The sequence below is a fragment of the Rhea pennata genome, chromosome 11 (assembly GCF_028389875.1).
Source record: "Rhea pennata isolate bPtePen1 chromosome 11, bPtePen1.pri, whole genome shotgun sequence".
Taxonomy (NCBI): domain Eukaryota; kingdom Metazoa; phylum Chordata; class Aves; order Rheiformes; family Rheidae; genus Rhea; species Rhea pennata.
In genome coordinates this window covers 20,771,363-20,795,583 of record NC_084673.1, presented here as the reverse complement: position 1 = coordinate 20,795,583, position 24,221 = coordinate 20,771,363, and the positions used below count along the sequence as shown (strand labels likewise).

Here is a 24,221-nt window from a genome sequence, read left to right as displayed (position 1 = left end):
CACTTCTGAAGTAAAATTTTAAACTGATTTGAAAATAATGTCAAACGCATAACTGCACTACTACAAATTTAAGCATTTCAAATAACTGATTTTACTGGGTTTTGTCATTTTATTCCATTTACAGAGAAGTGACAAATATCCTTATTTTGTCCATAAATTTGACAAAAACTATCCTAGTTTTAGTTAGGCATAGCCTTAACTTTTAAGTCTTAGGCCTTTAAGCCTGGGCTTAACTGGGCAGAAGATGCCACCGCTTCATTAAACAGAAAGGGTTCTGGAGTTGGGTCCCCAAGAGGCTGTTAAGATGTTATGTACCTGGCCACAAGCTAGCTTGACCAGTAGTGCCCGTTTTCTTAAACGAAGTCCTATTTTCCTTCCCTCAAGCTTCCTTGTAAATGAGATCACAGTTCTTAACAAGTCTGCAAAATATCTGTGTCCTTACATAAAAATGTTTTATTTATTTTTGTATGGATGTTTATCACTTTAGTTACGCGAGATGTATTTCAATAAACTCTAAAGCTAAATATACTATCTGAAGCTTAAACTATGCTATCCAATTGAAAACAAAACACGCAGTATAACATAGCAAAAGTATCGACAACTCATTTTTCTGCATTGGACAACCTTGAATAATCTTGAATGACACGAAGGTTATCTAAAGTTGACGGGAGGCCAGCAACTAGCAGCTAATCTTTCCATTTCAGGCCATATTTTGTTGGGGTGAAGGGCAGATGGAAGAGAAAGTTAGTCCACACCTTTTTAAGATGACTTTTCGTAACAGAAGTCAGCACAGAGAGGGAGTTTTACAGTATATTTTAACGTTTCCCTCGCTAGTTTGTATACTTCAAATGCTCCCTTCTCAGTCTGGGGAATAAAACAAATCAGAATGAAAACTGTCTAGGAAGTCCCAGTTTGAAAAGATTTCTGAAGCAGTCAGTCCTACAAATTTAAGCTTTTAAAAGCACAGAAAAAAAAATCACCTTGGTGTTTCTAGTCACAGCTTCAAAGACAAAAGGATAAGGAACATCATATATATTTTGTCAACAGTAGCAAACATTTGAGCATCAAAAAATAAGCACATTCTAGGGGACTTTTAAAAAACATATATGGAACATTTCTGTGAGCAGAGGGCAAAAAACAGTATTTCTCTGTTGTGCCCTATCTATTCAGGAGATGGAGGATACATGAATGCTTCCTCTTGAGCTAAGGATATGCATAAACAGCCCTGTATTTCAAACACTTAGAAAATACCTTTGATCACCACTTACCAGTTAAAAGGAAGAAAAAAATGGTATCACATTAACACAAAGCTACTTGTGCAACTACAGTTCTAATTATATGTTGCTATTGGCTAGTCAGATTTGTGCAGAAAAGCTATCAGAAAGAAAGAAATGCATTGGCTGCAAACAAGGAATCCAATTCAGCTTCTCCGTGGCTCTGAACGGAGACAGAACTAAATAATCTGTTCAGGAAAAAAAAAAAAGCCAGAAGGCAGCCAGTCATTTGCCAAAGGCCTTGTCAAAAGGACAAGAAAAAATATCAAAGGAGGTACAAAACACTCATTACATCAAAGTTTACCATGAAACAAGTGTTGTTACCGTTCTACAGAAACATGAGTTTAAAATGCTTTCAGTATGCAAGCTGTAACGTTAAGAATTAAAGTGAGCAATCTGTTCAATGGACTCAGGCCCCTTCATTTGATTCTCTATGGTGTATAAAAAGGTTAAGACACAGGTGTTTGTTTTATCTCCTTTTAAATGGCAGTAGCGCTCTGTATTTTCTTCCAAGCCTTATGTCTACAGAAATGAACAGAATGGAAGGAAAAATGGTAAATTTATAATATAGCACGTAGCAGGGAAGAAAAGGCTTTCCTTCCCCACTCCTCTTCTCAGACTCATCACACTTTTAAAATATCCTACCAAATATTGAAGACTACTTGCAAGGGAAGTACTTCCTTGCATCGGTTTGTATTTCAGCTCTCAGTGCTGCCGAGGTTTAAAAAAAGGCCCTGCTCTGGCCCTGCGAGCTTGCTCACGAAGCCGCACCATCCCCAGCATTGTGCTAGCCCAAACTTCCTAACACCTGCACGAGCTTATGCTGCAAACCACCAGCGGTCTGCAGACGTCTTCTTCCTCCCCTCTTCCTAGCACTCCTCTCTACAGTCTGCCCACTCCTTGCCCCAGCTGTGGAGCCCTTGAAACACTTTGACAAACAGAATCAGTTTATGGAACTGGCAGAAAACTTCTCAGTGTTGGTTGCAAGGTTTCAGCTCAGGAAAGAGTCAGACTGATCTGCAAGTCTGGTAGCATGAGAAAAAGCATGGCTGAGAGCAAGAAGTCTTTTCTTCAGTAGTCTTCTTAGTCCTATCCATCCTGCCATGGAGGGCAAGCAATGACCAGTAGACTAAAGAGCAGCAGAGTAAGATGGTAGTGGGGGCACAGGCTAATTATCAGAGCTCCATCATGACTATCAGCATCTCCATAAGAACATATATGACTGCCTACCAACAAGTCAGAGCCCACAGTTTTTACTCCCGTAATATCCCCTGTAAAACGAGGATAACACCTACCACCCTTTACGCTCCTTGTTTATCATCAGCGTTCAGCGCTACATCCCCTGAAGTTGCTGCAGAAGGGGCAGCTTAACACATCTGTCCCAAAGTCAGTCTCCAGAATGAACAGGCTGGTTTGTCAGAGTTTTGCAAAAAAGACATAGGTGTAATATAGCTGACATGTATACCAGCAGCAGTTTTCCTAAAAGCATAAGCCTAGAAAAAAAAATTGCCATGCAGTAATTTGGGTGATAGTACTTTCATGCACTGAATATAATTGCAAACTGTCACCGCAGAAGCCATTATCAACCAAATTTCAGAGCCCATTATGAGTCCTATTACAGGAGGAAGGACTGCACTCATAATATCAGATTTCTTTCCCTTCATTTTTGCCCAAAACCTCTTGGCTTTTGCATCCACTCTTACTGTTTTTCCTCTCTTCACACACTTCCCCACCTCTACAGCTAATTCCTACTGCCTTCTCCTGAACAGGGCTTAACAGCCAATATTTGCTTAGTTAGGCAATATCCATAATTAACAATCTCCCGTATTAACTGCATTACAGCTACATTTATTGGAATAAAAAACGTCAAGGGACTGGCTTACACAGGAATAATTACAAATAATGCATGAGCGTAAGATGCAGACTAACAAAAATACCACTTGACAAAAAGATTTCCGACCATCACATTCCTAGCAAGTTTTAATGAAACACCCACTCTCTTAATATTAATATATTTTGGTATAAAAGGATTTTCCTTTCTTATTAGAAAATAATTGAAATTAAGTTCTGAATGATGCCAAACTGTAGACCTTTGAAAAGTAATCACTGCAAAGAAAATACAAAAGATAAGGATTAAACAACTTTGTCCTGAAAGCTGCCCTTTGAAGAGGTTCAGCTGAAAAAGCTCTACATTTCAGGAAGTTGCTTTTTCAAGAAAAAATAAAAACCTTGTGGTGTTTTTGAAGGTAGGTCAACTGTGGAGCTGTCTGTGAAACAGATTTGGAACAGCGCTATATGAAAGTGGGTTTGTCTTAAGTGTATGCAAAATCTCTTTTCCATGGAGATGTGAAAAACGAAGTTCTGAAAACTGATAGCAAATACTCAGCCAATCAACATGCCCAGAAGAGAACTTATAACGGGGTGGGGGCCGAATAGAAGAAGGAAAAAGAAAATCCCAGCTGACAAATGACAACTGGAGTTGAAAGACAGGATAATGCTGCCCTCCTCTTCACAGGAGAAACACAATCCATCACGTAATTAGGGTAAACAGGGAGAAGAATAGTCTGTTTTAAGTGTGTTTTGCCTAGAAGATCTAGAAAAGAGCCTGTAAGTGTTGCAAGAAGGTTGTAAAACATGTCTAAGATTAATATGAGGCATACGGCCAGCAGTGCTACCTACTGAAGAAGTCTGATTCTTCTGTCTCCCTCTTGTGCCTTACGAGGAGAAGATCAGAGATGCTTACTACCACAAACTTGGCATACTTTACGTAACCAAAACTGCCTGCTATTACTGAAGTATCCAATTTCAGTAAGTTCCCTTCTGACTGTAGCACAAACAGGTCTGAATCCACTGAAGAAATAATTCTCAGACCAAAACTGAAGAGCAAATTGTAGGTGAAACTGATTCTTTCAGGAATAAGTCTGTGGAAAACACATAGTCAGAACAGTTAAACCAGACCTTTGAATAGTCCTGAAACACCTGGGTTCTACAATGAGTTTTAAAGTTTGCTAGTCTTAGGAAGATCCCACTTAAATTTGAACAAGTTATAATCATTATGCGGTATCAACCTGAAAATATACAAAGCATCAGAAGTAAGTTTGCCATATGTAATTTTCATTTTCTCACTTCCTAACTTGAGCACTTTGATTCTGCAATTTTAATAACGCAAAATTTTACAGTGTTATTTTAACTAAAAGCCTGCCTATTTTTGTAACTGTAATCATGTGGTCTAATAAAAGACACTGCTTCTCCCTGCACACCTATCATCATCACTGTAACATAGGTGCTTCCTGAATATTAATACAGTAAAAATATATCAGATGCATTAATATTAAATCGAATTGATTAGACACGCACAGTAAACTGTTAACTACACCCCTGCCACTGCTTCAACTGCAACGGCAACACCTGATGCACTGGCTTGTATCCACAAACTAATCCCTGCCAGCAGGAATGTCAATTCACAAAGAACTATCGGTCACAAACAAGGATAAGTAAACACATTAAATTACAATAGAATATACTTGGCAGAGAAAAAAATAAGACTTGCAAGCATGTGCTGAAAAACTGGGATTCTATTTTAATAAAAATACTGAAGCACTTTAAGACAGTTATTACAAACATTTGGTGATTTAAGAGCAAGAAAGCCAACACTGACAATTAAATAGTATCTATTGTGCTACAGTGTTCATATTATTAATAGTTTCTTACAAACTTTTTTTTTTTGTTTTTTTGGTTTTTTTTTTTTTTTTACACAAAGGTGAACATACTTTTGATTTAAAAAGAATACTAATTAAGCAATTTTTTTACCCCTTCCTTTGGATCTGTGTGAAGTCCTCCACCTGCATGACCATGCCAACACATTCTCTTTTCTATCAGTTGCCACCTCTGGAGCATCTATGTGAACAAGAAAAGTCAATTTGCAAGAACCTCAGGAAACATGCATTTAAAAGTCAATGAAGAAAGAAGAACTACTGATCTGTTTTCCCTCCCTCCCCCTCAACTGTATCAGCTTGATTTAATAAAGGATACTACATTTCTCTACAAATCTTAAGAAAACAATCGTTAAGAAAGGGACCATAAATCTAGCAGCATAGTAAAGAGTATGGTGCAAGCAGCCAGCAGGTAAAGACAAAAGAGCTTTAAATATTTAAGTTAAAAGGACAACTAAAAACTTAAAAATGGAGTAAAAAAAAAGTCATAAGAGGATGGTATTCCTCTGATCCGTTTTATTTATTAATGTAACGGTCTTAAGCAACAAACCTCTTTCCACATATGTAAAGATTAACTTTAATCTTGGAAGCAAAATTAATAAATAAATCAGCTTCAAACTTTTCATCAGGATGAGAACGGTCTACTGATGCCCTGACAAGGGCAAGTTAACTTGGTCCAGAACTCCTGCTGCAATCCACCACGTACAGGCACAGTTAGGATAAGGCCTTTTAAACACATTTTAAACATCTTTTTAAAACAAGTGCTCAAGTACTGTAGCATGTGGCCAAGATTCCAAGCTAATGTGGAGAAAGACAAGTTCTGAAGTTATAATTCTGATATATTAAAAGTAATTCACTATCACTGGGAGTTCTTCCACATTCAAAGAGTCTGCCACAAAAAAAAATGGATGTGTTAAAGCTTTAAACAAAATGTAGATTCTTGAAAAAGATTTGCTACATGTCAGTAATTTCCAGATTCAAGTCGTGTAAAAGGCTCTTTATGAATCTCATTTTATATATACGGTTTGGTAGCAGAAATCAGAATTTCCTGCGCCAAAGTTACATTTTTCTTTAAAAAAAGAACATTGTCAAAAAACATGAATTGAAATTTATGCTTTGACATGCTAAGGACTGTTGAAAGAGTTTTGTTGAAAGAGTTTTAGTCAGTTCTGAATGGTTGTTCTTTATTAAAAGAAGAAACCCACACATACAAAAAAGTGAACATATTTTCTAGTTTCATTCAGACCAAATGTACTACTAAGAAACATATGTCATAATTTTCCAGGAACAGTAAAAGTTACATCTTCTTTATGTTTACATTAGCATTAAACTAAGCAGACCTCGAAGGAATAAGAACCTGACATCCTGGCACTCAAAATGATGAGCAATAAATTTTCTAAGCGTCTTGACATTCCCCATACTGCGTAGAATTTTGAAGTAATAAAGCCCTACATCCTCATGGAAAGCTCACGGCTTTCTGTAGTTTTTTTTTTTTTTTTTTAATGTCAGATCATGTGAATCTAAGAGTCAACAAGCAGAAGTTACATGCCTAAGATCTCTTCTTTTTAAGTTACTTTGATAGCATTGGCTTTTAGAGATTCAGAAAGGTTTCTTGGAGAAAGTGCAGTCTGAAGGTTTTAAGCCAAATCCTCTCCTTTTCTAGAGGCAGAGATATAAACCGCAATTTAACTTACTGCATTTAGAAACCATTGAGAAATTATTCTTTTTTAAATTATGAAAGTAATGCAATAAACTGAAAGATGCCTCAAGGGCTTGAGTTTCCTCCCACCTACAAGTAGAAAGGAGGAAAACAATTTATACCTACCTCTGAAGCATCTAACAATGGTCTTGAATAAGCTCTCCCCAGACTCTGCCATGATGTTTGTCTGCATACTGGTGGAATCTACAGAACAGAAAGGGGGAAAAAAAAGAAAAGTAAAAATGGAGCAGTGCAGAACACACACTTCACATTCACAGAATATTCATCTAGCTTATGTAAACACGCATAACACCGACACAAGGCAGAGGGCTTTGGGGTTTTTTCTTTTGACAACTGACCACAGAAAAATAAAAGGAAACTAGCGGGGAGCAGGTGTGAAATAAATTGCATTCAACCATTAAAAATGCTAAACGACAACAAACCTTTCCCTTCCCCAAGTCCACACTCCCATCAGACTTCTTTTTTTTGTATTATGAAAGCCCCAAAGCTTTCCCTTCCCTCTCACTTTGTTCGCCTCCCCAGCTCTTTTGAATTCTTTTCAAATACTCTTCTTTTGTTCTATTTTTCATTATGAATCGTTATTCTTAGTCTTATAGGTTTTGCTGTTTTCTCTCCTAGCTCAGCTGATACCATGCCTCGCTTATGGACCACAAGGCTAGTCAAAGCCACTATTCTTGACCAGGAAGCGTTGGGGCCATCAGAAATTACAGCATAGCTGACCGCAAGTTTTAAGCAGCCAGGATACAAAATACCTTCATTCATACACGCCAAAGCATATTTAATAGGCATGCAGTTAGGCAGCAACCATAGTGTGTTTTGCATATTACATAAAGCATTTTCCCATAAGAATTCCACATTTCTTCTCCCCAGAGGGGTTAGCTGGCAGCACTTGCTCAACAGCAAAACACAGGCTCCTTTTCTGGTTAGCAATGACGGTTCCACAACACCTTTGCTATATTCAGTAATGAAGACAGCCACTCATCCCTAAAGCTTATTCCTGCTTTCAGACACTCTGGTACTTCTAAACCACACAGGCAGTATGTATCCCATTAACCACGTTTTACTCCTTTGGTGCAATATTAGCCATATAGTTCACACTACGTAAGACCAGCTTGTAAAACAACAAAAGAACAGCTCATCAGCCCAAAGCAGAGGACCAAAGTCAGAAAGAAAATTTAACCTGATCAAAAACAAAAGTATTCTTAACCTTGAACAGCAGCACTGCCATAAATGTATGTTTTGTATACCCTGAACTAAGCTTTCTTTTGCTCTGGTCCTAACACACATAACGCAAGTTTACAATTTAGTCTTTTGCAAGAAAGTGAAGCTAATTCTCCAAATACATCTTTCACATTCATATGGACCTGCTCATTCCAGAGGTTGTATGTCAGATCATGTAATTGCAAAGAATAAACATTTTGGAATGATGTATTTTGCACACAGTAGGGCTAATTGGCCTGGGTGAACTGCTGTGCTGATGTTTCCAAGACCTGAGTTAAATGAGTAGATACACTTACAACAGTTTCATGCCAACACTCAAGAAAAAGCTGCTGAGGAAAGCAAACACAGATCCAGACAACCAAACTAACACACGTGTCACAGGAACAGCGACAGTTTCATAAACAGAAGAAATAATGGAAAGAGACAAGGACTTCAAGAGGTTTCAGCACATTGTGAGCTACTGCAAATTAATTAATTGTTATCAAGACACAGTTATTTTAGATAAAAGGTCCCACTAATGCACAGGAGAAGGAGGAGGAAGCGCTTTAGGCAGTTAACCACTATCATGGCATCTGGGAACAGCCTAGAGTCTAACACTAAATTAAGCTGTACAGCCAATATAAAAAGCAGCAGCACTCTCAAATTCAGTGAAAGCAGTTATCTCAATACAACTCTGACTGCTTCCCCAGACAGAGGCCGCCAAGAAGCATGGATTAAACCATGACAATTTAGAATTCATAGCGGACACATGATCCAGGGTGAGAGCCACAATAGCAAGAGCAGTAAAACTCCACATGCATACCCATTACACTGCGGGTTATTCAGTTCCCGTGTCCTACAGAGCAGTGTACAATCAGCATATTGAAACCCTCAGTGTCTCTACACCAGCGTTTTAGTTCCTTTAAATACATGATCCTCACAAAAGATTGTTGAGATACCATGCCAAGGAGGTTTAGGAGCTGACCACAACTTCATCTTGGCTTTTCTTAAGACAACACAGCTGGAGCCTCTCCAGAGTAATACCATCCTCTCCTGCTCGGCTTTGCAAGAAAAAAATATATAGAGATAGATTTTGTGTTACAAGAGTTGAAATTCAGGTTTTTAAATTCAGAATGATTTTTTTCTGTGTGTACTCCTAGCTCACAACTGATGACTCCAATGGTTAATGGAAAGAAAGTAATTGGCATTCTTCAAGAATGTACTTAAATGCCACCATAAGCAATATTTTATTAATAGTTTATATCCTTTGACCCTGAAATCCAAAGCTTTCTTCTGCATGAAGCATGAGAGAAAGACAGTGTTGTAGAAATAAGTTTACCAAAACACTGACAGATCCGCTCAATTACTGCGTTAAGCAGCCTACTTAGCTGACTGAAGCCATAAACTGTCGCAGGGTTAACACATGAATACAGCAAAAAGGTCACACGATTTGCACGAGCAACCTGAGAAAAATCTACGTTCTTCATTTTCAGTCTTGTGCCTTGAAGGCTGAAGGATTCAATCCTCTCCCAAGCTCCTGCTGATAACCAAGTCTTGGCAGACAAGTCAAGAATTAAACATTGACAAGGCGAACGGCGCTCCCCAGCAGATCTTCGGGCCACCACAGCAGTACTGACCAAACAGCCCGAAGGAGCGATGCAGAAGCTTACGCTGCCACCCTGCCCGGGTCCCCGAGGCAGGCTCAGGGCTCCACGGTCTCTCACTGCACCCCTTCCTCAACAGGGCCGGGCTGCAAAGGGAAGGCATACTTGTTCCTTATTACGGCAGATAAAAGCAGTCTTGCTGCTTTGAAGGAGCACGAGCAAATCCCGTTTGTTTCTGAACTTTAGAAATTACACAGGAAACTAATTCTGGTATTTCCTAATTTTTGAATGCCTGGCTTTGCAACCATTACGTTCTTTTAATTTATTTTTGGCTACGATTCCATACACTTTATAAGGATGAAAGAGATGTCTTAGTACCGACTGCGCATAAAAGTCACGTTCCTAAAGTCTCACGACTGTGGGTAGTAGGTTAAATACTATAAACTCTAACAAACAACTGGGATTAAAATACACTTGCTCAAGGCCAAATTCCTACTTAGAAGCTTCGCTACTGAATTTCCTATGTACTATTCCAGAGCACATTGGCGAAATAGCCAGAGTACATGCAGAGATTGGTGTATGGGGATTTTTTTTTAATTGATTGTAATACAAAAGAAAAATCAAAGTAGGATTCAAGTACCTATGCAGTATTCAAGCCCCACTGCTAACTTCACCAAGAGTTGTATAAAGCAAGAAAGGAAAAGATGAATGGGAAAGAGGAAAGGAATACAGCAAGAAGGTTGAAAATATTCTGGTAGGTAGAAAACTTCGCAAAATTAGACTAAATTGCCACCAATACAAACAGGAAACACTACAACTAAGTTTAACAACAGCCAGCTTGCAACTGCTCTGTGCACCTACCCAGAACAAATGAAACCACAACGGCAACAAAAAGGTACCTTAAGGAGCTTTCCCAGAATATCTCCTTATTAATGTACATTCACATTTGGTTCGTTTTGGTAAAGCACATCTCCAGGGCAGAACGGCAAACCCCTAGAGCACCCCAGCAGGCATCCCAAGGCACAGCCCGGCACCATCTACCACAGGGAGGGTTGCTAGCTCTCTGCAGGACCCCAGCATTTCCCAAATGAGTTTCAGATCAAGTTCCCCTACTTCCACCTGTTCTACTTCATAAACTGCCCTTCCTTGCAACAGTTTTCTATAGTATTAGAGGTGCACTTTCGCAGACAGGAACAGGAGAACACCAGTCTGTTCACTAGCTATGCTTCCTCTATAAAGGGATTCAGAGGACTGAAGCAATTTCAACTACAATATGTTCCTCTGCACACACCTGTCAGCTAAGAGACTGGAAAAAAGGGTCTTATAATGAAACTAGATCTTAGGGAATTCATTTCTGGTCTTGCCATACATTTTCTTTTAAACACGGTGCGCGCTCTGCTCAGATGATGACGGAGACTGTTGACTTATATTTCCTGCATGTCAAACTGTTCAGCCGCACTATCAGAAAGTCTAGAGAGGGGCATTCAGGAACACACACAGACCCAGGAAGCGAAACGATGTCCAGGCAACGGACACGAGCAGCATTCTGAAGCACAGACCTTTTTTTTTTTTTTTTGGGGGGGGGGGGGGGGGAAGAGGAGGAATAAAAAAATAAGTTCAACCAAAATACCTGAAACTTCTCTTAATATAATTCCTAGAGCAAGGGCTATTATTAAATTACGCACAAGAACATGTTCTTTAACACACGTCATGTAGCAGCTGGAAGGCCAAGATAACAGAAGGGGGGAAAAAAAAAGTCTTTTCTGTTTTTACTGTTACACTTTACAATAATTTATACAGCCTTGCTTTTTTACAATCGCCAAAGTCAGCTCTGCAAGAAAACTCTCAGTGTATTTCTCAACTTAGGAAGATTTGTGGTAAAATAATTATCCTTGGTTAAAGGCTGTTGGGTTTTTCAGTCACAATTTACTATTGCTTTTATTTTGAATGCAGGAGAACTACACACACACACACAAAAAAAAAAAAAAAAAAAAAAAAAAAGCTTCCTAGACAGAAATATAGCCCTTGTTTGGCCACTTTTTGAAGTTCGCCAAGCAGGTCACATCCAATAGGCAGGTTCTCAATATTTCTACCAAGAAGAGATCTTAAAACAAGAGCTCCGACATGATGAACCCCATGCCCACTCCAGCCACAGGAGGGGCAGAGGGAAGAAGTTACATGTACAGAAATACAAACCGATCTCGATACTAAGAAGGGGAGCCTGATCACAGTTCCAACAACATGGCAGGCACATAGCAGACAGTTATTTACAATGTTTCTTTTTTCCCCTTCATAAGTTTATCCCTCTTTCTCTCCAGGACACAAATGCCACATCTGTTATTACTCAGAAAAGCAAGACAGATAAAACTAACCGAAAAACCTAACAACGAGGGAAGACAGGCATGGGTTATCATCTGTAACGCAACAGCACCCAAACAACTCTTACTGTACTTAAATCCTATTGTACTTAATGCCACAGAAAACACGTATATTGTTCTGGCTCTTAAGAAAGCCTACAACGCACCCAGAAACAACAAAGACGGGGAGACGGAGTACTGCATGGATGCAACATTAAGTAGAAGCATTACTGGCAAAGGTTCTAATTCCTTTTTTTTCTTAAAGAAACAATTAACACTGCTTTTATGGTCATATTTCACCGTATCTTTTTCTTCCTTTAAAATAATCACAATTTTTCTGACTTAAGCTACATCTATGCTCTATACCAGTCAGAGGTGTGAAAGGCACAGTTCTTGACTGACATAGTCGTGTTGCCACAAACCTCTGCTATTTGTGCAGTTATATCAATAAAAGCTGTGAACTTTTAGAACTTCAGAGAAAAAGAAAAGAAAGAAAGAAGAGATCTGTGCTTGTACAGTTTAGTTTGCTCATGAAAGTAGATTTCATTGCAGCAGTGGAAAAGCACAGTGTTGCTGGTGTAAGTATGTCACACCAGGCAAGCCCTCCTGGGAAGGCACTTTGGTTAGGAATGAACATTGTGGGGAAGACGTGTTGTTAAAGCCAACAACCGGGGTTTTTCACCTGGCTGGGTCTCTGTCAGTCTCCCATTCCATATGGCATTAGGATCATGGGCATTTATTTCATATTTCCCATCCTTTGGTTACATTCAGTCAGCTAGTGCAAAACCTAATCCACATCTGATACCTACAGTACCGCAGTAAATGTAACCTGGAGCTTTCCCACACTCAAAAGAATCTACACTAAAACATGCAAAGGGACAAAAAAAATGAATAAACATCAGAACAGGTTAGGCATTTCCTCCCCCTCTGTTGTCACTCTAGTATGCAAAATTGCAATTACAACAGCTCAATAACTATTCTTCCAGCAACTCCACACTACCTAAAGAACGTAAGTCATAAGTGACCATAAAAAAAAGCCCCTAGCCAAAACTAAGCTGACAGTCATCACACTAATCTGGAGACATCCACAAGAACCCATGCTATATAACAGGTTGACTTCATTAAGTCTCACTCCCAGATGACTGAGAGGCATGCAGCTCAACAAAACTGAGTTGTTTAAAACGTTTTAAAAAAAGGTTGTTTCTTTTGACTTTTTTTAAAAATACAGAAGTTGTTTCAGAATTTGCCTGTTGAAAAGACTCAGTCCTCAACAGCATCTAAACAAAAGAAAACATAATTAAATACTGAAAATAAAAACAGGATGCATATAGTTGTTTCCAAAAATTTCATTTTTAAATGCTGAATCGCCCAACTGATAAGAGTCACTAGCTGATCACCTGGAACTACAGTTTACTGACACACTTAGGCAGCTTTTGTCAGTTGCTTCTGCTGGTGCAAACATTTCTTGAACTAGCTGAAAAACTGAAAAGAGAAAAGGGGAATTGAAATAACTAAACAGTACACTTTCCTTTGTCAACAGATAATAAAAGGTTACGGAATGATGCCTCCTAGTCCCAAAATTTTGAAGAACATCAGAACAACAAGATCTAGGACACTCAGTTTGAGACCCCTCTTGGACAATAATTAAATATATTGGTCTGGACTGCACAGCATGCTTCTTCAAAATGCGTTGTCTATGTGTCATGTGCGGTACAAAGTTTGCTTTAAAAAAAAAAAATGTAAAATCTTGTGTGTGCACTTAATGAGTTCTAATTTTCTCCCAAACAGAGCTTGATGCAAAAGTGAAGTAAAAGTTAATTACCACACTGTAAGAAAAAAGAAATGCATACTTTGTTAAGGAAACATGTAAACTAACAAGCCGAACAAATCAACACATCTGTAAACTACAGATACAGCTTTCGCCTTCTAGTTCAGAAAATTTAGCATAAAGCAACATTTATCAACAAGTGGCAACCAAAATTAATTTTTTAGAATCAGCATTTTCTTGTGAAAATAAAAACATTCAAAAGCCAACTAGAATCAAGCTAAGTACTTTTATATACCACCATGCTTACACAGTTGTTTATTCACTAACATTCAGATAAGTTCCAGGAACACTGGACAACATTAAATACTGAGATATTGTAATAAATCCAAACACATGGACAAAAATTCAGTCTACATCAACTTCAACCCTCAGCTTCTTTCTTGTACAAGCTTCAAAATTAAAACTCCCAACAACTTCCTGTTTCAGTCCTGCTCATCTCATCTTCTTGTAATAAGAACTTGACTCTAGCCTATAACCAAATTCTGCCTGTTACGGGCAATTAATCAGGGCAGACGACAACAAAAAGCTAGTCGTAAACAGTTGTATTCTGAGGAAAAAATGAAAAAGGCTTAAGAGGATTCTCAAATAAAAAATAGTAGCTCTCTGAGAGTCTAGGGAAAGCTCATTTATTCAATCTTTGAGATACAGTTCCTTCACTCACTTTAATAACTAGACTCATTCAATTTGAGGTATATATTCGATTCTTCATGTTTAACAAAAACAAGAAAAAATTAATAAAATCACCCCTTGGAACATGTTACCACAGCCTTCTACTGTGGATAGGAAGATTTACTGTTTGTGCAGTCATTAACAGAAAATTATAGTCAAACATGTTTCACGCCCTTTTGGCATTAGAGCACAAAAGAGGGCATGTTTTTGCTGAAACAGTTACCAGCACATCCAAACTGCGATTTCATTACGGGTTTTGCTATAAAGAGCCAAACAAAGGAAATGGAAAACTGTTTAGGTTTTAAAAGATGCTCAGATTTAACCACCTAACACTGCTGCACTAACAGCGAGCTATGGAATGCTACACATTTTTGAATTTATACAATTAGAAGTGTTGAACCAAGCAGGCAGAACTGCTGCCCGAGTGTTCAGAAACTGATAGAAATAAGAATGGAAAACAAAAAAGTGGTAACAGAGAGCTGACTCCTCATCGACTTAGAAAAGAAAAAAAGGGGAGATAAGATAAACACAAACCACATATTCCAGCATTGAGAATGAAAAGTTAACTACAAAATGGTCTTCTCAACATAGCTCTCCCAACTCCACGCTTAAGAATTACTTCAAAACGTAGGATATATAATTGATGTCAGACATACAAGCATGGTTTCCACCTTTCCAAGCCAACATTGAAAGTGACTTTAACATTACTAGTGATTTCCCTATGGAAAGGGAAAGGAAAAGGCTCTCCCAGGAGGAGGGAGGCGGGAAATCGCTGTGGCTCTCAGGATCTGACTGCGAGGAGTAGTTTGGGCTGGGAAGGCAGGTTGTTCCCAGCGTGGCCTCTTGATGAGGGTCTCAGACTTCCCTGCTAGTCAGCTCTTCCCAATGCGCAAGGTCCGTATTGCTCAGCAGCATCCAAATGAGCACAACCCTGCTGCTGGTTATACAATATTGCTCCCTTTGCAAACCCTTCTGCTGACCAGGAGGTCCAAGGACCGACCAATTTTCAGCCAGGTGAGCAATACACAACAAACTGTAACTACAGAGCTCTGCTACAAGAGCCTGCCAGCCGCAAAGCTCCGAGAGCGCTTTGAACTCAACCGCCGCGGAGCGGAGCCTCCTCCCGCCGCTGCGCGAAGCGGTTATTCACCGCGGCAAACAGGGCGCCAGAGGACGAGCAGCCCCCTGAACCAAAACCTCGCTCTGGCGGGCAGAGCCGCGTCAAACAGCCGCTGCACCCTGGCGGAACCGCGGGCCAGCAGCGGAGGCCCCAAACGCCGCGCCCGCCGGCCCCGGGCACCCGCGTCCGAGCCGCGCCGCGGCGCGCAGCCAGCGCCGACGGCCACGGGCAGGGCACGGCCACGGGAGCCAGGCGCGAGCGGCCTCGCGCGGCGCGGCACAAAGGGCGGCCGGGAAGCCCGGCGGCGCCGGCGGGTCTCCCCCTGCCCCCGCGACGGCCGAGGTCGCTCGCAGCAGCGGCTACTCCGAGGCGGACGAGCCGAAACGGGCCCCGGCCCCGGCGCCCGCGGCCCGGCTCGCCCGCGGCGCCACCAGCGCGGCCCCGCCCGCCCGCCCTCCGCGGCGCCCCCGCGCACCTGGCCGCTCCCCGGGGCCGCTCCCCGGGCCCGCTGCCGCCCGCTCCCCGCCGCCCAGCCGTGCGCGCAGGCGGCGGCCGCCGGAGGCCGCGGAAGGGCGAGGGCCAGCAGCCGCCGCTTGCGGCAGGCGGCCGCCGCCAGGCTCCGCGGAGCCCCCAGCAGCGCCATCTTGGCAGCGAGCGCGCGAGGAATTGTGGGGCGCCGGCGGACTCGCCGGGAGGACGGCGCGGCGCGACAGGGGGCGGGGCGAGGACACGGGGCGGGGCGGGGGAGGGGGCGGGGCGAGGACACGGGGCGGGGAGGGGGAGGGGGCGGGGCTTTTATTCTTCTTCTTTTAGTACCGATTTTTTGCCCAAGACAGTTAAAAGTTTATGGAGCAAAGACTAATTGCATAAGAAATACATGTGTTCCTCTCACGAAATGTGAGTTGGAAAGCTCAGTGTTCTGAGTGAATATTGAAAACAGCGCTATGCCATTTATCTGAAAAACCTGCCGGAAGACTGGTGGAGGGGATTAATTTTCAAGAGGCGATTAAAAATACTCCATACTAACAGCTTGGTATACAGATAACTAAGGAGTCACTGTACCGCATGCTGTAAACATATAGGGAGGAGGAGGAATTATTTTGGATGGTACGAGGAAGAAGTGCCAGAAGTAATGGGATAAAGTTAAATACAGGAGAGTTAAAGATGAATATCTGGCAAATAATTATTCTGTTGGGAATGTAAGACATAACCGAATGTGACAGGGGATAGTGAGCATCCCCTCATCTAGGGTGTTTAAAATCAAAACAGAGAGGACATGAGGAAATGGTCTGCACCAAAAACTATTTTATATATATATATATATATATATATATATATAAAAAATATGTAACGTCTATGTTGCTTTTTGATAGAAATTTGTATAATTAGTAATTTAAATATTCTGTTGTTACAAATTGAGCAAGCAGCCTTATAATTTCTATCTTATATACTGATGTGTATGATTTTACTTTACTTTCAAGGTGATTAGAGTTCTTAATGTATTTGAAAGCGTTTTCCCTGCAGATTTTGCCCTTGCCCGCTGTCCTTCAGTAATGCTGCCGTACTGCTGGGTTTACTTCCTTCCTCTACCGGTTTCCCTCTTTTTCCGGTTCTGACCCTTGCACCTCTCCTCCGTCGTGCTGTAGGTATCTGCGACAACCGTTGGCGCGCGCGCCAGGGCCCCGCGAGGCCGCGCGGCGGGCGGGAGGACGGCGTCTCTGTCTTCCACGGCGACGCCACGCAACGTGACGCCACGCGACACCACACGATGCCACACAACGCCACGCAACACCACACGACGCCACACGACGCCACGCAACGCCACATAACACCACACGATGCCACACGACGCCACGCAATACCACATGACGCCATGCGACGCCACACGCCACATGACACCACACGACGCCACACGATGCCACGCAACGCCACGACACCACACGATGCCACACAACACCACACGACACCACACGACGCCACGGAATACCACATGACGCCATGCGACGCCACACGCCACATGACACCACACGACGCCACGCAACGCCACACGACGCCATGCGACACCACACGAGGCCACACAACGCCACGCGATACCACATGACGCCATGCGACGCCACACGACGCCACACGCCACATGACACCACACGACGCCACACAACACCACACGATGCCACACAACACCACACGACGCCACGCAATACCACATGACGCCATGCGACGCCACATGACGCCACACCACGCGACACCACACAACGCCACACGATGCCACACGACGCCACACACAGGCGGCAAGGCACCTCTGGAGAACAAAGTCGGCACGCCGACGTATCTGTGAGGTTTCAGCTTCCCTGACAGCTGAGTGAAGAAAAAAATCTGAAGGTACCCCTGACATATTGGGTATTGATATGAAGGCTAATTTGTTAATGTTTTCACAACACTTTGAAAGCATCATCTGGCTAATAAAGGATATTATAAATGGTATTTAGATTTTTTTTTTTTCTGTAGGAACCACACATCAGGGTATAGTGCAGAAAGAGGAGAACTCTGCTGTGGAGATGCATATTACAGACCTCATAAAAACAAGGCATTTCAGAGGCAATAAGCTGCAATTAATTTATTCCATTTATTTCAAAATAGATGAACGGGAGGAAAGTGTAGCCAGAATGGACCAAAAATGACATGTCAGATGGATGTGAATTACAAAATGTAGGGCAGAAGAAAAGAAAAAAACTGCAATAAAACTGAGGGAAAAAAAGGATGTTTTATATAAAGCTAAAAATATCATCCCTTATAAGCTCATTCTCATCCTGAATTTGCTTGATTATGACTGTGTTTAATCCTGATTAAGGAATAGTAACAAGCCATATGCTTATTTATAGCCTTGTAAAAAGCAGAGCTGGCAACCTGCATGTCTAAATGAAGCAGAAGTTTCACTGTATGAAGACGAATGTATCCAAGAGGAGGAAGTATTGCTGATAGGTAATGATAGGCTTTCTAGGTAAGTACTGGAAGAACTATTAAAACAAATCTCATTTATAGCATGGACAGAAGACAGCTCCAACTCATTCCACCCAAGGTAGTCTAAACTCTTCAGGAGTGGTGTTAAAGTCAGCTATGAATCCTAAGAATCACAGGAAATTTTTGGGAGAGAAAGATCTGAATAAGATGTGAGGCCAGCTTGGATACACGCAGCCCAACTCAAGATCCCCTTCAATGAAAGCTAAACCCAGGACAAGAGTTTTGCTTATGGATCTCAGCCACAAAGCTATGACACCATCTGTCAGCTGGATAGCAGAAGGAAACAGAGAAAATCTCGGAGCTGAGCTAAAAGACAGCTAGATATAGGCATGTTTTTAACGTATTGCTTCATGCCTGCCTCTAAATATAGTAACTGTGTTGTTAATATATGGACTACCATATCTAGTTTCTTCCTTCATTTCTACCTTCTATGTATCTTCTGTATGGGATGATTTCAAGGTATCTGGTAAACATTAAAACAGTCCCCTAGTATAGGCATGATGGTCCTTGAGTCCAGGTCACTGCTATATTTCCCAGGCTTTGTGTGATTTACAGTTCTTACAGAAGAAAGTACAGGCATATATCTACAAAGCTTCACAAACCAATCACTTCTGGAGCTGGTAATAGGTGTTGATGTGGAAGAGATGTCTCTCTGTGATTAAATTAAATAGGAGCTCATCAGGATTCAGCAAGACAGCAGCGATGGCACTGCACACCGAGGGATCGTAGCGAGCTTGTAACAGCTGAGAATTAGTGTAGCCACACAGGGTGTAACTCTTTATTTACAACCAGCCTGTTTTAGTACTTACATATAATGAATTATTGCACTATTAACGTGTAGAATTTATTCTTTCAGACAAAGGTTGCACCTTTTCCATATGCTTGACAGTCCTTCAGTTCTGCAGTCTTAAACAAACTGACACATTTTTGCTCTTGGCTTACAGTTTCACCCTGGAGAAACCTCGAGATTTCCAATTACCTCTGACTAGTGGTCATTTTTAAAGTATTCCAGACCTTCAATAAAAAGAAACCTAAGCTACATTGCAGCAGGATATTAAAGCTCTCTAGCATTATGTTCTCAAATCTCTGTGTTCTCTGTTTCCTAAGGGTGGCAGCTCTGGCCTCATTTAGATCCTCACAGTTTTGACAGCTTGGCATACAGATATATGAAATGTCTTAGCAATGTAAGTGGAATAAAACTATCTGTAAAAATTCATCAAGGCTATGCTCACAGGAGATTTGTACTATGGCAGAGAACTACTTGAAGTGGAATATGCATAGTAGTGAAATCCTGAGCTTTACATAAAAAATACCAAGATTGTGAATATGCATAAATACAAGGGTTAAGCTTGTGTATTATAAAAAAAACCCACTCGAGACAGTCACATTCTATCAGTTACATACAGGGAATTGTTAACAAATGGCATTAAAAAGATACGAAACTGGTTTTATTATTTGGAGTTGATTAAAGGTTTGAAATTCTTTCTCTTCAAAGGTGTTTAACACGATTATAACATTGTAATGAACTTCACTTACAGTGACAAGTACTTATTTCTTCCAGCTCTAAAACGCAGAGAATAATTTAATAAAAACTATTTATAGAACTAAGATTTATAATTATTAAATGTTCCTACAAAATGGATAGAATCAACACTGTGTGCCAAATAATAAGTATGCCAAAGGGAGACCGAAACCTATATTTCACATGGCAACATTGACAATTTCAGTTATGGCAGACATCAGACTAAATGAAAGTGCCCCCAGAGTTGTAGAAATCAAAATCTAATCAGAAGCCAGGTTAGAGGATAAAGAAAAGTGGCAATACTCCATTTTAATTTGCAATAAACAGAATAGGAAGGGTATAAACACAAGGAGAGTAGTGCTTCAGTGAAGCATACGAACAAAAAGGGAATCAGTGGAAGGAAATTAATGAGAATTAAAAATGGGAGAATAGGAAAAGATTGCATGGGGGAGTGATAAAACTCCTGTCATCAGAGGGATGTAAAATTAGTTTTGACAGCTAGAAAACATGCTGAAAGGAATAGTCTTGGTTTGGAAATAGTAACTATCATATTTATTTCTAAAATTATGAACTCCTATTAAACCTTTAAGAACAGAGCAGCTGTATATATATTTGAAGGGCAGTGCAAATTATGACTTTCAGTCAAATTAAATAACTAATACAAACAAGCTGTACTTTAAATGGTATGATTATATTCCCCCCCTCAAAAAAAGGCATTTAGACTTCCTCCTTAAAAAGCATGTTATTGTTAACATTAAGCAAGACTTCTATTTTAAAAAACTGCCTGTGATCTAAATGTTTAAAAGAATGTAGCATGCTGTGCTGGAATTTAGATTATTTTCCTATTCATTTGAGATTTCTAGTTATGTATTGTTATACAGTTTGTATATATTTTTATTGTGTAGTGCATAAATGACTTTTACCAGAATTTCTTAGGACACTTTAAGATAAAAATGTTCAGTGACTTTATTTTACTTTTTAAATTAAAAGTATGATTTATTCCTCATGTATTGGACATGATATTTCCCCCACATACACACTCACAAGTGTATCAAAGCCTAAGACAGCAATTGACAGAAAACAGATAAGTATTCTAGAAAATATGCAGGTAGAAACAGATTTTCATCATGACTTGTCCCATGTTTTGCAAGGGCAAACAGCTTATATGCTGTGTGAACATATTGTTAGCCATCTTTCTACAAATAATTTAAATGTATCATAAGGCAGTTATTTTACAGCTATCACATGGCTACAAAACTCTCTAAAATCCTGACCAGAATGCCAACCACTATAAAAAGTCTGTTTAGCCTCTTACATTACAACCACAACCACAAGTATCTTAATTACCAATGACTAGCGATTTGGAGTAATTCCATTTTTGTTACTTCAGACACTTTAAGAGATTTGGATTTTAAGACTATGGTGAAAATGTGTCTTTTGAAGACACATTGACACCCCATTACAATATCTCAAGACAACCAAGGAAAAAAAAAAGCCACCCAAAATTAGTAATGAAAGAAAGAATTCTGTATCTCAGTGAAATGTTATGAGGTCTCACTGATAGTGTATACAATCACATGCAAAATCAGTAGCATAGTATTTGCTTAATATTATGTGGCTGATGACTGTTTCAGCTGTTTAAGAGGCAATGAAGAATAATTTGATGACTCACTCATGTTTCTGAGGATTTCTTGAGCTTTAAATGCCTCGAGCATTAACAGCTTCACTAGGCAGTTAGTAAAGAGGCTTACAATGTAACACCATGATTTTTCCTCAAATAAGAAGGATAGTTTATTTATGCTTTCCTTCTGTTGTTCTCGAGTACTTTTTTCCTAATAAGTAATAAGGAAGAGCTAATTATTTAAACATACACTAAGGATCAGCATCAATGTATGAACACTGTACACTATATAAACCTAAAAATAAATTCTCCTGTTTGCTGGTAATGAAGGCAGTGACTAGAGCAGATGGCCAGTCTACAGCATTAAATGAAAAAAATGTAAGATAACAGTACATTTACTCTTAAAAGAGAGCAGAACATGAGAATAATTTTTTCATATCACTACATTTTCCAATAGAGCCTTCCTGAAAATGGAATTGTAAATGTATGTAAGGCAATGCAATGAAAAATAATCAGATCATTCATTTAACAGTAAACAGTGAATTCATTACCAGCTTGACAAGAGACACAGTCCTGCAACACACACTAACATAAATGTATCTTTAAAGATATAATCTGCAACTGTGTTTTTATATCAGCATGAGAGAGGATTTTTAAGCACAGATCTACAGGGAGGGAAAAAACACTCATTAAACCTCTTGCATGAATTAGTCTCACCAGAAGGCAAATTCTTGTAATTGTCGCAGGGAATTTAATCGGGCTGTGTTGAGTATGGAATGCTTTATGAAAGCTGCTAATAAAGATCTAGGAGAGAATTAATTCATGCATTTATCCAACAGTCAGCAACACTGGTTTGAACAGTACGGGGATGCTCCAGCCACTGGGGCTTCTGAAAAATAGCAAGGACATTAAGCTTTCAAACTCATGTTCTTAGCGTTCATGTTAAAGGTTTTCACATGGGTAAAGGTATGTTTGGTTCAAGGGATTTAGAGGTTTTGGCATTTTAGAGGAGAGGCATCTAGCTGATGTGCTAGTGGAAACTGCCTATCAGAATCATCCAGCGGGACCTACTCGCATCTGAGATAACTGCAAATAGTGCTGTTCCCCTCCCCCCCCCCCCCCGCCGCCCCGTTATAAATACACAATGGCTTTAAAAAAGAAGTTATCTTAGTTTTTTATTCATTCAGGATAAATTATAGGAACTGTTTGGGCCATAGGAAATCTGACCTAAACTCACCAAGGGCAAACCTCCTCACACAATGACTATCCGACAGATGGAAGTTAGTGTAACATTTGTGGAGATTGCATATCTTTTTGCAGCAAATCTTTTTCTGCAATATTTTCAAGTAGGCATAGGCATGCACTGTGATATATTTCTGTTGGCCTAGAGAAGAAAAGGAGGAGTGACAATACAAGTGCTATCTTCAACTAGCTTAAGTACGCTTTTAGAGAAAAGGCGCCAGATTCTTCCTGTAGGTACACAAAAGACGAGATGCGACAGTTGCACATTGGGAAGTTGAACAAGGGAAATTCCAACAGGATGTTTGGGAAATAAAATCACTGTAGGAGTAGTTAAGTTCTCAAGTGAACATATGAAATCTCCACTCCTGAAGATCTTAAAAACATGACTGGATGAGACCTGGATTTGACTTTGAAGGTAGCCCTGTTTGGAGGAGTGATTTGGAATAGATGGCTGGCAGAGAACATTTCCAAACTAAATTATTCTGCAAATGTATGATGTTTAATCAGGGGAAATGGCTTCTTCTAGAAGAAAGCAAATATTAAATATAAGTATGGCTAAATATTTGTGCATATAAAACTGGTTATTCATATCAACAGTGTTCATGGCTTGAGGGATTTTTTTATTGTTTTGGTGCTTTCTGTAAGCATTTTGTTACAGTGTTTTTCAAATAAATATTCAGGAAGACTCACACGCACAAAGTAGGCATGCTCTTATTTGGGCAACAAAAATGAAGTTAAGCCAACAGAAGATCAAGTAAACCAGAATGTGCTTTTACTAACTCGGCATGGAAATTAAGAACAAGATAACTTTTGAAAATAATTCATGGCTTGTTATTGTCTTTGTAAAACTGCTACCTGAACAACTGGAAATATAAAATGTGTCCAACAAATACCGCAATAGGATCATATTTGTCTTCAAACTAATCTGAATCTCTAAACTTAATCAAATTAATTATTCAGTGTTAACAGCTGCAATCAGTACACAGTTAATATTTTTTTTGAGAAAGTGCCATTTTTTCCCCAATTCTTTAGCTTTAGCATGGGGCATGTGGATATAAAATACTTCTATTTTCTGTATAATTCATGCTCCCTCAAATCCCTTCCTGTCATTTTAATACAAGGTTTGACATCGGTATAGGCAGAGTTACACCCAAGCCAGTTGGTACTAAATGGATAAAATGAACTCAGGAGGGAAACAATAAAAGAGCTGCATCAGTATGAAAATCACCAAGAAGAAAATACAGACATTCAATCCATGCTATCCACTTAGTCTTTCTATACTAAGAAATGAACCTTCAGATATTAAGGGCAGTATTGGAAAAAACATTCAGAA

At 40.1% G+C, this 24,221-nt stretch overlaps 1 protein-coding gene across 2 annotated transcripts in view; it reads right to left on the bottom strand.

Annotated features, from left to right (window-relative positions):
- The window catches only part of ABCB7 (ATP binding cassette subfamily B member 7), a 40,419-nt gene extending 24,291 nt beyond the window's left edge, over nucleotides 1-16,128 (bottom strand). The window contains exons 1-3 of one of the 2 annotated variants that reach the window (XM_062584621.1): nucleotides 15,961-16,128; nucleotides 6,813-6,890; nucleotides 5,085-5,171 (exon numbers count right to left, since the gene is read on the bottom strand). In XM_062584621.1, coding sequence (XP_062440605.1) covers nucleotides 5,085-5,171; nucleotides 6,813-6,890; nucleotides 15,961-16,128 — 333 coding nt within the window. Of the gene's footprint in view, nucleotides 1-2,569; nucleotides 2,657-5,084; nucleotides 5,172-6,812; nucleotides 6,891-15,960 lie in introns of those variants that run through there. The other variant, XM_062584622.1, reaches the window with a different exon arrangement.
- Between the last annotated feature and the right edge of the window lie 8,093 nt (nucleotides 16,129-24,221).